The sequence below is a fragment of the Euphorbia lathyris genome, chromosome 8 (assembly GCF_963576675.1).
Source record: "Euphorbia lathyris chromosome 8, ddEupLath1.1, whole genome shotgun sequence".
In the NCBI taxonomy this organism is placed as follows: domain Eukaryota; kingdom Viridiplantae; phylum Streptophyta; class Magnoliopsida; order Malpighiales; family Euphorbiaceae; genus Euphorbia; species Euphorbia lathyris.
The window spans coordinates 27,526,058-27,538,395 of NC_088917.1; the positions used below are offsets into that span (position 1 = coordinate 27,526,058).

At 35.3% G+C, this 12,338-nt stretch overlaps 2 protein-coding genes across 2 annotated transcripts; one reads left to right on the forward strand and one right to left on the reverse strand.

The window, feature by feature from the left end:
* The first annotated feature begins 468 nt into the window (after nucleotides 1–468).
* On the forward strand, nucleotides 469–4,914 carry LOC136202280 (CRM-domain containing factor CFM3, chloroplastic/mitochondrial). The gene is made up of 8 exons (XM_065992794.1): nucleotides 469–1,539; nucleotides 1,776–2,244; nucleotides 2,330–2,460; nucleotides 2,553–2,909; nucleotides 2,988–3,144; nucleotides 3,221–3,513; nucleotides 3,588–3,647; nucleotides 3,746–4,914. The coding sequence occupies exons 1-8, from the start codon at nucleotides 493–495 to the stop codon at nucleotides 3,800–3,802; spliced, it is 2,571 nt and encodes an 856-aa protein (XP_065848866.1). The 5' UTR covers nucleotides 469–492; the 3' UTR covers nucleotides 3,803–4,914.
* An 11-nt stretch (nucleotides 4,915–4,925) lies between these two features.
* On the reverse strand, nucleotides 4,926–8,224 carry LOC136202281 (uncharacterized). The gene is made up of 7 exons (XM_065992795.1): nucleotides 8,039–8,224; nucleotides 7,538–7,656; nucleotides 7,356–7,438; nucleotides 6,750–6,871; nucleotides 5,571–5,735; nucleotides 5,397–5,490; nucleotides 4,926–5,279 (listed from the first exon to the last, which is right to left on the reverse strand). Exons 1-7 carry the CDS (start codon nucleotides 8,193–8,195, stop codon nucleotides 5,078–5,080), a joined length of 942 nt encoding a protein of 313 aa, XP_065848867.1. The 5' UTR covers nucleotides 8,196–8,224; the 3' UTR covers nucleotides 4,926–5,077.
* Nucleotides 8,225–12,338: the final 4,114 nt, after the last annotated feature.

Consider the following 12,338-nt stretch of genomic DNA (forward strand, 5'->3'; position numbering starts at 1 on the left):
TTTTGTTTTTTCATTCTTTTCCCTACAAAAAAAAAGAAGCAACTTTTAAAAAATTGATTTTTAAAAATATTTTTAACTTAAAATTAATCAAAATTTTATATGTTATGTATAGTTCTACATATATTCGTATTAATTATATTTTGGATATATACATAATCGCTTAAACTAGATCTCGAGTTTGACTCCCAGTATATGCATAAAGCCTTAATTGGATTGGTGGGTGTTTGATGAGCCTCATGGGTAACTACATTCACGATGCATTGCTAGCTAAAACACAAATGTAAAAAGCACAGATATATGAATTTATGGGCCTAATTTGTGAACTTGAAATGAGATGGTAAACTCTAAATGGGCCTGAGTGTTGGGCCCATTGGATCAGAAAGGCTCTTACTTTCAGTTTCGAATAATTCTTAATGGGCCTGGTATAAATGGTGTTGCTTGCTGCTCGCAAGCATAGAAGCAATAATGTTACAGCATCGTAATTGGTAAGCCATGGATATGGCGCTCTTGCTCCCTACTTCCAATTTATCCCTGTACCCTCTTCTTCTCCAAACAAAACATTCTTCTGCATGTATAGCTTCGAATTTTACAATATCTTGTTCTTCTGGTCGCTCAATTCAAGTTAATGCGGCGAAGACTACCAGAAAACCCCGCCCTAACTTTTCTGAACAAATTCGTCATAAATGGTCTCTCAAAGTCCCTTCAACAAGAGAGAAATTTCCATGGGAAGAACGAAAGCTGCTTCAACAGCAAGAGGAAAAAGAAGAGGAAGATATAGAAAGGCGACAAAATTCTCGGATGGTTGATGCGACCCCAACCGTTGATGATGATCCTGTGAGTACTAGAGTCTCTAATCCTGTAAGTAGACCTCCTTGGATTCATGGAACGAAACCTAGAATAGCCAATTTTGGTTCTCAGTCTAAGAATAGGGAAAATGTTGATTTGAATGAGGAAAATGCTGGATATGCCGTTGTTGATAAAGCAAAAAAATTAGAGAAGGAAGTTAATTTCAATACCAAATTTGGGGAAAAGGATAATGTCTTACATGTCAATGATGATACAGAAAACCCAGATAAGGAATTGAATTATAATGTCAAATTTATAGATGAAAATGTCAAATTTGGTGCTGTTCCAGTTAAGTTACTGAGGGATAAGGAAACAGCAAGAGTTGGAGATTCCAGGGGTGCTGTTTCGTTGAACAAGAGAGAGCACAGAAGCATTGTGGTTTCTGATGATAAGAATGGCAGTTCAATTCAATTGCCCTGGAAAAGAGAGAAGAAGGTGGATAATGTGGTAAGAGATTTGGGGATGAAGAAGAGCGACAGAGACTTGGCAGACAAAATATTGCCTGAACATGAATTGAAGAGGCTGAGGAATGTTTCGTTGAGGATGTTTGAGAGGAGCAAAGTTGGGGCTGCAGGAATCACACAGGATTTGGTGGATACAATTCATAAGAAATGGAGGTTGGAAGAGGTAGTGAAGTTGAAGTTTGAAGAACCTTTTTCAAGTAACATGAAAAGGACACATGAGATGTTGGAGGTCAGTATTTCTAAATTTCTTGTCATTCAAATGCCTACTTAAATTCATTATTCAGGTTTACCGTATCAAAATCGTGTTATGTTATTTATATGTTCCATATGATTATATATGATACTTGTGTGATTCAACTCATGTCAATCGTCGTGTTATCGTGTCAGAAATTGTCACCCCTAAGTCTGGTACTTGTGTTAGAGATGCTACCACTTCATACTAATTATATACTTTTTATCTGTCAGAGTAGAACTGGAGGTTTGGTTATATGGAGATCGGGAAGTTCCGTAGTATTATACAGAGGATTAAGTTACAAACTTCAATGTGTGCAATCATTTTCCGAGCAGAATGTGGCTAGTAAGGATTCTTTTTCACATCCAAAGCAAGTTGCAAGTAATCGAGGAGTAAAAGACTCCATCGGAACTATAGAACCGATTATCCCCGATTGTGCAAAGTATTTAAAGGATCTATCTAAAGAAGAATTCACAGAATTCAGTGAACTCAATCAATTGTTGGATGAGCTAGGTCCAAGGTTTACAGACTGGTGCGGCCGTGAGCCATTTCCCATTGATGCAGATTTGCTTCCTGGAATCAATCCAGAATATAAACCTCCTTTGAGACTTCTTCCGCATGGGGTCAGACATTGTTTAACTAACAAGGAAATGACTATTTTCCGCAGGGTCGCAAGAACAATGCCTCCTCATTTTGCCCTTGGTACGTTTATGGAGCATACCCTGATTATATTCATATTCACAAGTGTGTTTCTCGTATAAAATTCTGTATCCAATTGACGTTGTAGGGAGGAACCGAGAACTGCAAGGTCTTGCAATGGCTATGGTAAAACTATGGGAGAAAACTGCAATTGCAAAGATAGCCATAAAACGTGGTGTGCTGAATACACGTAACGAGAGAATGGCAGAGGAACTCAGGGTGAGACACGAAAATCAATAGTTCGTTATCGCTAGTAATAATTGTTTTAACCCTGATGAGAAGTCGATAACAGTAGCATTTCTTGCTCACAGGTATTGACTGGAGGAACATTACTTTCTCGAAACAAGGAGTTTATCGTATTTTATCGGGGAAATGACTTCTTGCCGCCTGCTATTATGGGAAATCTGAGAGAAAGGAAGAAACTAACTTATCTTAAACAAGATGAGGAAGAACAAGCCCGGAAAAAGGCCTTGACTTTTATCAGCTCACATGAGAAAACTTCTCAATCTGAAGGTCCATTGGTTGCTGGAACTCTTACCGAAACTATGGCTGCAACCACTAGATGGAGTATTCAACATGGCAGTGAAGAAGTAGATAAAATGAGGAGAGAAGCTTCTTTAGCTAGGCGTGCTTCATTAATAAGAAATCTTCAGAATAGATTGGCTCTTGTAAGTTAAAAGTACTAGTTTAAATCTTTAGTAGCCGTTACAGTTAATAATTTTTTGCCTAACTTCAAATCATCTTAGGCAAAAGGAAAAATGACAAAGGCGGAGAAAGGGTTAGCGAAGGTACAGCAACATATGGAACCATCAGGACTCCCAAGCGATTTGGAAACCATTAGTAATGAGGAAAGGTTCTTGTTCCGCAAGATTGGTCTGAGTATGAAACCCTACCTCCTTCTAGGTAAGAACAACAGTTTCAGTCCCGGAATCAATGATTGTGATTCAAATAATCATACATGTTTCTTACTTTGTCGCAGGAAGGAGAGGCGTGTATGATGGTACGATAGAGAACATGCACTTGCACTGGAAATACCGTGAAATAGTAAAGGTAATGGTGAGTAGAAAAAGTCTTCCACAAGTGAAGCATATCGCGACTTCTTTGGAGACAGAAAGTGGTGGAATATTAGTATCTGTAGAGAAAACAAGCAAAGGTTACGCTATTATAATCTATCGCGGAAAGAATTATCAACGGCCTAATGAAATGAGGCCTGCAAATTTATTGACTAAACGGCAGGCATTAGCCAGGTCAATTGAACTTCAGAGACGGGAGGTATTTTACAATACACTATTGATGACATTTATGCAAAATGTTGTGTGTTATCATCTAATTTGTTCCTCTTCCAGGCACTGAAGCATCATATCTCAGACTTACAAGAAAGAATTGAGCTGATGAAGTCTGAATTAGTATGTCGCATTATTTCTTTCGTAACGTCGACACTATCCAGATATTTGAGACTTATAATATTGAAGATTTTTTGAAATTCTTTTCGTTTTCATTTCAGGAGGAGGAAACAGAAAGCGGCGAGAAGATATCAGTGAACGACAGTAGCAACAGATAAGATTCTGAGAAAACTAGAACATGTTATGTTCTGTGTTTCATCTAACAGGATATAAATGATCTCTAGAGAATACTGAATTTGATAATTCCGTTATGGGATGGAAATGTTGCACCGATTTTTGTCAATAGAGTGGGTGAATGAACCAGTATAATTGGAGGTTGCATTTGTGCAATACTCCCATTAATGCGATATGAGTAGTGATCGAGTAGTGTTCACACGGACCTTGAATGAATGTGACCTCATCTATTATGCTTTCATTTTGAGGACTCGTCATTCGAGGGTTAATTGTGAAAAAATGTCACAAATGCCATAATAATGAATTCTCTACCAAGAAAAGGAAACATAATAAAATTGCCACAAAAGATTAATTCATTACACTCTACGAATCCTTCAAGCCTTGTAGTTGCTGAAGCTGTAAATTTTCCTTGGCTGTTATTTTGGTCTCAACAAATGCCATTGTAAATTAAATCATTCATTTGATGATTTTGTAACAGTTCAGTCTTGACATGACTTGCTTTAAGTCTGCGAGGATTTAATTTGTCCGACATGCTACTCGTCTGTAGAGGATTTAATACATCTTTTTTTAAGATGTCCATTTGCTCGGTCAGTCTGGAATCTTAAGGGTGTTTCTACTCACTGAGAAGCTTTCATCCCCAAACAAGAGGCATTGATGGCTTTGTGGGAATATGGAATGCTAGAAACCATAAAGTATGGTTGAATGTCGTTGAATCGGGCTTTCAGGTTTACCATGGAGTGAAGACGGTTTCTTTCTCAATCGCTCCTTGTACCAACAACAACATGCTTCATTTGCTGCATCACACATTGCCTTTTCTCAATCAGCTTCTGCTACAAAACTCTCTGCCGAATCAATGGATACCTCCTCCAGTGTCTATACTGATGGTTCTTGGTTGCTTGGACGGGTGATTGCTGAACGTTTAGGGCTTCGTGCGGGTCTGATTTGGTTGATGGATAATCAGAGAGATAATGCTATTGACATTGATTGACAAGTGATTTACTATGTTTTATCTCTTATGTGACTACTCTTTCGCGTTTAGGGTCTTCACCTTGGCGTACAGTTATTTCAGACCGTAGTTTCTATATTTTACCTTGCAACCAGCAGAAATATATAGATGACCAGGTTCTACTAAAGTAGGAAAATACATGTTGTCACCAATCACAGCTTAAAGTATTTCCCATAAAAAATGTTGGGAATTTTCTAATACAAGGAAAAATGTCAAAATGTATGAATGAAGTCATCTTTTTGCAAAGAAGAACCTACTTGGAGGTATCCTTGTCCTTCCCCAAGATTTCCTTAATGAAGTTCAGAACAACAGATGCTAACTCAGTTTGGTGTTGAGTGTATGAATGATTAGCTCCCTCTATGATTTGTAACTCGTGATTAGTAATCATCTTCGAAAACTCTATTCCATCCTCCACAGGAATAATCTCATCTGCAGATCCATGGATTGTCAACACCCTGTATATGCAGTATCATTACATAAGAAGCATAACCCTTTTCACATTTCTCATTTAAGCAACAATACAAGTTACAAAACTGTAAACCGTAAATAAGAATTTGGGTTTTACTACTCACCTGCAGTCCTTATCAATCTCAATGGATGCCTTGTGCATATCTGTATTCAGGCGATCCATCAAACTCTCTAGCGTTACGCGATAAATAACATTTCCTACAGTATGAAAAAAGTCAGACAAGTACTGATAACCTTTGAGTATAACTGGGAAATAGAGACAGGCAACAAAAAGTCACCTGCTTTGTTCTTAACATCAATGAATCCATCTTGCTTAATCTTTTCCATGAAGCCTTTTCCAAGCCGCTCCTCAATCCCTTTACTAAGATCATAGCGACCAGAAACATTGACTACTGCACCGATATCATGATACTTGGAAGCATAAAGGACCACCACATCGCCTCCTGTGATTTTATTTTCAGCAATAATTTTCATGAAGCGGACAAAAATTATGCCACTTGAAACTATCATAGCTGAAAATTAATGGAAGCTGCACTTTGCTAACGAGTATTGACCAGAAGCAATGATATAAATTATGCTACCAATTCTAAACTATAAATCTTCAATTCCAAACTGATCACTCGTGCAATAATGCCTATTCCCTAGTTTAAACTTATAAGGTCAGTTTTTTTAAAAAAAAAAAGTTGTGCGCAATGTACTTACATTAAACAAAGGAAGATTGCATTAAAGAGAAAGAAAAAACCTCCAACTCACCCCACCCATGTGATTCAAACTCATGACCTCTACAGTCATAGGTAAGCTCTCAACCAACAGGCTAAGAGCTTCACCACAACTTATAAGGTCAGTTTAGAATGACTAAAATATCAGGAAATAACTTGGCAGATGTTGTTCCATGGCTCTCAAGTTGTGCAGCTTTTGGGTTCTGCTTGGATGTGTCACAAAGTTTGAGATATAGATGCTGAGTAGTATTCAATAATAAATTGTAAAATAAAAGAGCAGAAGACCGTTCTATTTTTAGGTTCCTTACATAGTTTGACTCTTAAAAACATATCCCATTATCCCTACTAAACTGGTAAAATATTGCGATAAATGAATAACCAGGTTCAACTAGTCACCATAATAAAAACCAGAATCTTTAATCCATGGTCTACATGCATACCAACTTAATGAAGAAAGAGAACTCAATATGTCCAGGTGAAAAGTACAAGTTCAGTGATATGCATAGGGTAAATGCTTTTCTCAGTTGTTTTGCGCTCTATCTAGAAACGAGCATTAATTCTACAAACGGAAAATTCAGCCACCTGCCCCATTCTAAATTAGTGTATGTGTATGGTCTGGTTATGGAATTGGATCGAAAACATCAAATAGGCTCACCTCAAATTTTGCTGTATAAGTTCTGCAGACTCAATGCTGACACAAATACGTCAAGTTCGAACTTTTAGAATGATCACACGCACCTTTACTATGCCCGAGGATTGCACTTATGACACGGTTTGCACCAGAGAAGTGATCGATTACAGAGCGTAAATCATCAGCCTCCCTCCAATAATTAGCATATGAAAATGAACCTTCACTTTCACTGGAAAGATAACCAACACAGAACAAATGAATATGGTCAAACGTCACAAGATTTATATTAATAACTAATTTTTCTACGATTGGGATAACGAAGTGCGTCAAATACATGGTAAACAATAACATATAAGATAATTTTATCTCCAAAAACAGGTTCTGTATATCAATACAGTCCTGATTCAAATGCTTGGGTATGTGAAACTCAATCACCATGGCCAAAGGCATATATACACATTAGGAAATTCTGCACATTTACTAAAACTGCGTCATCTTACTTCAAACCAGATTTATCTTTAAGTATTTGACCAAAGGATTGTTATAAGATGAACACTAAATCAACAAATACATAACAATGTAACTTGCAATGCGATGCATTTCATGAACCTTGATACTAGAGCAAATAGTAAAAAAAAAAAGAAGCAAAAACTAGGCATACATTACAAAACCGTGCAATATGAAAAACCAGCATATATCAACTAATAGCCTACCCATTTCCAGAAAAGTCAAAACGGAAAGCACTGATTCCATCATTTTCTAATGCAAAGGCAAGGTTCTTCATAGTTTCCTGGTCCTGTAGGTAGGAAACCGCACATAAATTACACTATAACATTGATATATATGCTCAAAATAGACGTGCAATAGAGAGGAAACGAGAATAAACAATTCAAACCTTTGAGGAACAAAAACCATGGCATAAGACAACAATCTCCTTTGATCCAGTATCATGTAACAAGCCCACAAGTTTTTCACCATACTTGTTTGGTATAATGACTTTCTGCTGCTGAACAACTAAAACCACACAACACAAGTGCCAATTGTAAACAAATTAGGCAATTTGAAGTGTTATCACTGCACTACTAAATCAACACTATAAAAAAACTACCATAAAACAGCAGATTTGAAACAATTTCTACTTATAACCTGCTTTCTTACCCCAAATGTCACTTGCCAATCAAAAAAAGAGAGTCAAAAGTTAAACAAGCTCATCCAGTATTAAAAGTGAACATCGCTTGTTTCATCGAAAATCATATACAGCAAAAATCCATTTGTTTAGTAAGAGTATGTTGAATTCAACGCGACAAATCAGAGGAATTAACAGCAAATAATAGGGCAATTAAAGGAAGAATTCGAGTAGCAAAGCATAAATGCTCGAGAGAATGTAGAGGTTCACCTGCGTTTTGATCGGAGTGAGCCATCCTCAGTGCTATCTTGGTGGAGGTCGGACGGCGAAAAGAAATGAAGCGCGACGGAGTAGGAGAAAAGGTAGGAAATGAGGTTATTTTCGAATTTAACGAAGAAGAGTGAAAATTAGGAACAAGACTTTCCATTGTATATTTTATTTAATAAATAAACTACTGATGAGCCGATAACAGATAACAGTCCGAATTGGTGGTGGTGGTGGTCGTCCGGTCTCATCTTCTCCGCCACCATAGGCCCCACAGATCTACCCTAGCGGGTTGGGCTTCTTTCTTCCATATAAACAAATGGTAAATTACAGTTATAGTCACTGAAATTTGCTAATTTTAACATTATAGTACTAAAACTTTTAAAACGTAACGTAAAATAACTGAATTTTACATTTTTTAACATAAAAACTGATAAGCAATTTACATCTAAAACGGCTCATTATCTCTCAACTCTTAGGTGTAGTTTGGTTCGCGGAATGAAATGGAATGGAATAGAATAGCTATTCTAAAAGGCAAATACTTATAGTGTTACTTTTTTAGTTTTTTTCTACTTTATATCTTTACTCTTATAATTGCATGACATATTAATTTTTTTGATTGGTCAATGATAATAGGCTTTTATATTAAAAAGAATAAGGTTTAAAAATACTCTAACATTTACAGTGATGGACAATTTTACCTCTAACATTTAAAATTATGCAATTTTACTCATAACATTGATAGTTAAGAATAATTTTACCTCAAATATTAGCAAGTTGAGTCAATTTAAGACATTAGATATTTTGTTTCTTATTCTGCACCAATTCTATTGTGATTTAATAATAGAATATGAGGTTAATATTTATAAATTCGATGAAATTTTTTGAATTTTTTTTTTGTCCAAATTGTAGAATGGACAATATATTTTTAAATTTTTTTAATGTCTAATCATGTGTTTTTGTGAAGTGTAGATGACAATATTCATGATCGAGAAGATAATTTGATGAATCATATCTAAAATTGACCCAATTTACCAACATTAGAGGTAAAATTGCTCTTAGCTGCCAATGTTATGGGTAAATTAGTATATGAACTTTAACGTGTCATACACTTTGATAGTCCGAATTTCAATTTTGTACTTAAAAATACTTAAACCTAGTGGCGACCTAACACTAAAATACACATGACCTATTATAAAAGGTTGACCATTAAAAAATATGATGTGATATTATTTTTACCAAAATATTCAACTTTTTATTTGTCTCGTTAATATTAAAAATGTATGTTTATATATTTAAAATATTAAATTATGTTTTTATTTTTTTTCCTATTTGTGTCTCTCTCTTCTTTTTTTTTTTTTTGACACAAAAGAGATATATATTAAGCATCAACTAAAAGAGCATTACAAGCAAAAATGGAAGGGTGAGAAATGCATTCTCCATGATCAGACAAAGAAGCCACTACTCGGGCAAACACATGAGCCGTTTGGTTCATTGACCTACAGACGAAATTGACACTACAACTTCCTATATCCTTCAATAAGAATTACAATCACATACTATAACATCAAGAATCGAATTACATGTTGTATCACACTTCAAGGTATAGACTAACAATTGTGAATCTGATTCCAAGTGAATATCCTTCCAACCTCGAGCCTTTAACCAACTTAAGGCTTCACGACAAAGTAGAGCTTCGATGAGGAAATGATATAATTTATAGGATAAGACACCATTACCACCAGTAAGGAAGTACCCATTATAATTGCGAACCACAAAGCCAAAACCAGCACATCCCAAGTTTTGAAAAACAGCTCCATCCACATTAATTTTAATCAAACTAACAAGATGAGGGGTCCATCTCGTCGAAGTTGTTATGTGCTATTAAAATTGCTTATTTTGGCAGTTTTCCAGTCGGAGAGGAAGGAAGTAGCATTATTAAAGAGCAAGGGAGCGAGCAATAACTTGTGATCCCACTCTTTATCGTTCTGATTTGTCAAGAGAGACCAACAGATCAAGACGACAAGATCAATGTCCTGACTAACATGATCTTTAACAACATGAGACTAAAAATGCTTGAAGCTCAGGAAAATGGCACCAACATCACCTATGAAAGTGAAATTCCACAATTGATGAACATGAGAAGAGCCAACCAAGGCATGATAATTATCAAGAACTTCGGTTCTTCTTAGTAGAATAAAAAGTTCGTCTTCTTCAAGGTTTCTGAAAGAAGAAAGCTTCTTAACTAGATGATGATATTTCTTCATGGAGATATTAATAAATGAATCAAATGGAAGATAAACAATTCTATAGATAATTCCAAACGGGAATGTTATATTCTCCTTATATCCATTGGCAATTCTTTGAAAAGCTAACTTTACGGATAGACTCTGAAATAGTGAAAGATAGTCTCAAATACATAGAGGGGAATGGAAAACATTGTCCAAGTAGAGCTTCATTATGATGAGAACCACCTATGACAATCGAAACCATAAGGTGTTCTTATGGCTCATTCCAGAGCTTACTATTTCATAAACATTAATGCCCCTGATTTGACATCGAATGTCTGTAACCAATGAAACACCATTATAATTAAAGCACATACTAGTCTTTAGTTAGTTATCATTCCCATGATAGTAATATACCAAAAATATTCAGATTAGTATCTTGTTGCTTCATGACTTCACTTAACCAGATCATCAACTTGTCAAACATGAGTAGATCACTAAGCTTGGACACTTTATTAATCAGTTTACACAAGTAAGCCGACTTAACAAATTATTGTCTTATAGGTTAACATTTCCATTAGACATGATGTCTCAGGATTATGGCATACTCAACACATGGATATCCTCCTAACTTCAAAAAGAAGAGATATGTTGTTAATATTATTATATAATGTGAAACTTTTAGTTTTCCTTCTCAAGGTCCTCAAGTTTCTGTAGGTTTACTCATGAACAATATGCAAAGCTTATGCCTCTTTTGCAGCATCTTGATTCTTCTACAATAGATGGATCTTTGAATTTTATTGCTACTCAGTGTAATGTTGTCCATGCTCTCAAATCTAATTTTGAGCACACATGTATAGCTATATCAATACATTGTTTACTAAATTCTTTTACTGCTTCTATTAAGGAAAATGTTGCCACTATTTCTTTTCAATGTATTATTGATTCTAGAGCTATTGATCATGTAGTCAACAGTCTAAAATATTTCTCTTTATTTGTAGTTGTAAGGTCTAGGATTGTGCATTTGCCTAGTAATGTTACCATTATTGTCTCTTATGCAGTGGCTTAGTGTTATGAAATATGTTATATATACATTACAAAAGAAATGGTTATTGGGTACAAATGGTTAGGGACATTTTAGAATTTTTGTCCCTTATTATAATTTTGAAATTAACACGGGGGACACTTTTACTAATTGTTCCCAATTGTTTTTTAATATGTAATAGGGGGAAGAATAGAAACTAATTATACTTTTATATGTAAATATACATGGGACATATTCATGAGTGGGGGGTAAATATGTAAATATATTAACTACGTTTGATTTCATGCCGTTTTGAATTGGAATCTTCCTTCCATCCAGTATCTGACTCCTTCTTCCTTCCAATTTCTATCTGTTAGCAGCAGAAAATCTGAGAAATCCCTAAAACCCAACCAGAGACTAAGGCTAGAGACAACAATAGCCCTGAGAACCCAGCCTCCACCAGTCACCGATGTCTTTCCTCTCCGACGTCCATCGTCCATCCCTAAAGGTTAGTTGATTTTTGTTTAATTTGTATTTGAAATCTCTAGGTTAGAATTTGATTAGTCTAGGACCATTACCCAATGCGTTCAACTTACCAGTGTTTTGGAGGAAAATTGAACAAATTAATATTATGTTATGCTCTTGGTGAATGCGATTAGAAGCTAAAACATCGACCTGGGAATCCTTCATCCTTCCTATTACCATCCAGATCATTACCCTATGTATATAGTACATGCTTTTATTTTTCTAATCGTATTAGTTTAGAGCATTATTTCCCAAAACGAATAAACTAGTACTAGCACAAATCAACCGAGCTCTATAGGAACAAAATGATTACGTAATTGTCATTTTTATTATCTTTTTTAAAAAAAACATCTTATTAACATTAATTAATATGAGCTTGTACATATAAGGAAGCATTATGATAACAGGTTTTCAGATGCAGATAGAAAAGAGATTTAGAGAACTATTCTACAAAAAATAGTAGTTGTTGATCAAAATGGGTAGGTTGATTTTGTTATTTATAATCTTTATAGCAGTAGTTAATGAAGTA

What these genes read in the sequence shown, in the direction of transcription:
- LOC136202280 (XM_065992794.1), top strand. Translation starts at nt 493, where the DNA reads ATGGATATGGCGCTCTTGCTCCCTACTTCCAATTTATCCCTGTACCCT. An exon ending in GAAACCCTACCTCCTTCTAG is followed by an intron (nt 3,145 to 3,220) that starts GTAAGAACAACA and finishes ACTTTGTCGCAG; the next exon opens with GAAGGAGAGGCGTGTATGAT. An exon ending in TTGAACTTCAGAGACGGGAG is followed by an intron (nt 3,514 to 3,587) that starts GTATTTTACAAT and finishes TTCCTCTTCCAG; the next exon opens with GCACTGAAGCATCATATCTC.
- LOC136202281 (XM_065992795.1), bottom strand. Translation starts at nt 8,195, where the DNA reads ATGGAAAGTCTTGTTCCTAATTTTCACTCTTCTTCGTTAAATTCGAAA. An exon ending in TCACTCCGATCAAAACGCAG is followed by an intron (nt 7,657 to 8,038) that starts GTGAACCTCTAC and finishes GTGTGGTTTTAG; the next exon opens with TTGTTCAGCAGCAGAAAGTC. An exon ending in ATGGTTTTTGTTCCTCAAAG is followed by an intron (nt 7,439 to 7,537) that starts GTTTGAATTGTT and finishes TCCTACCTACAG; the next exon opens with GACCAGGAAACTATGAAGAA.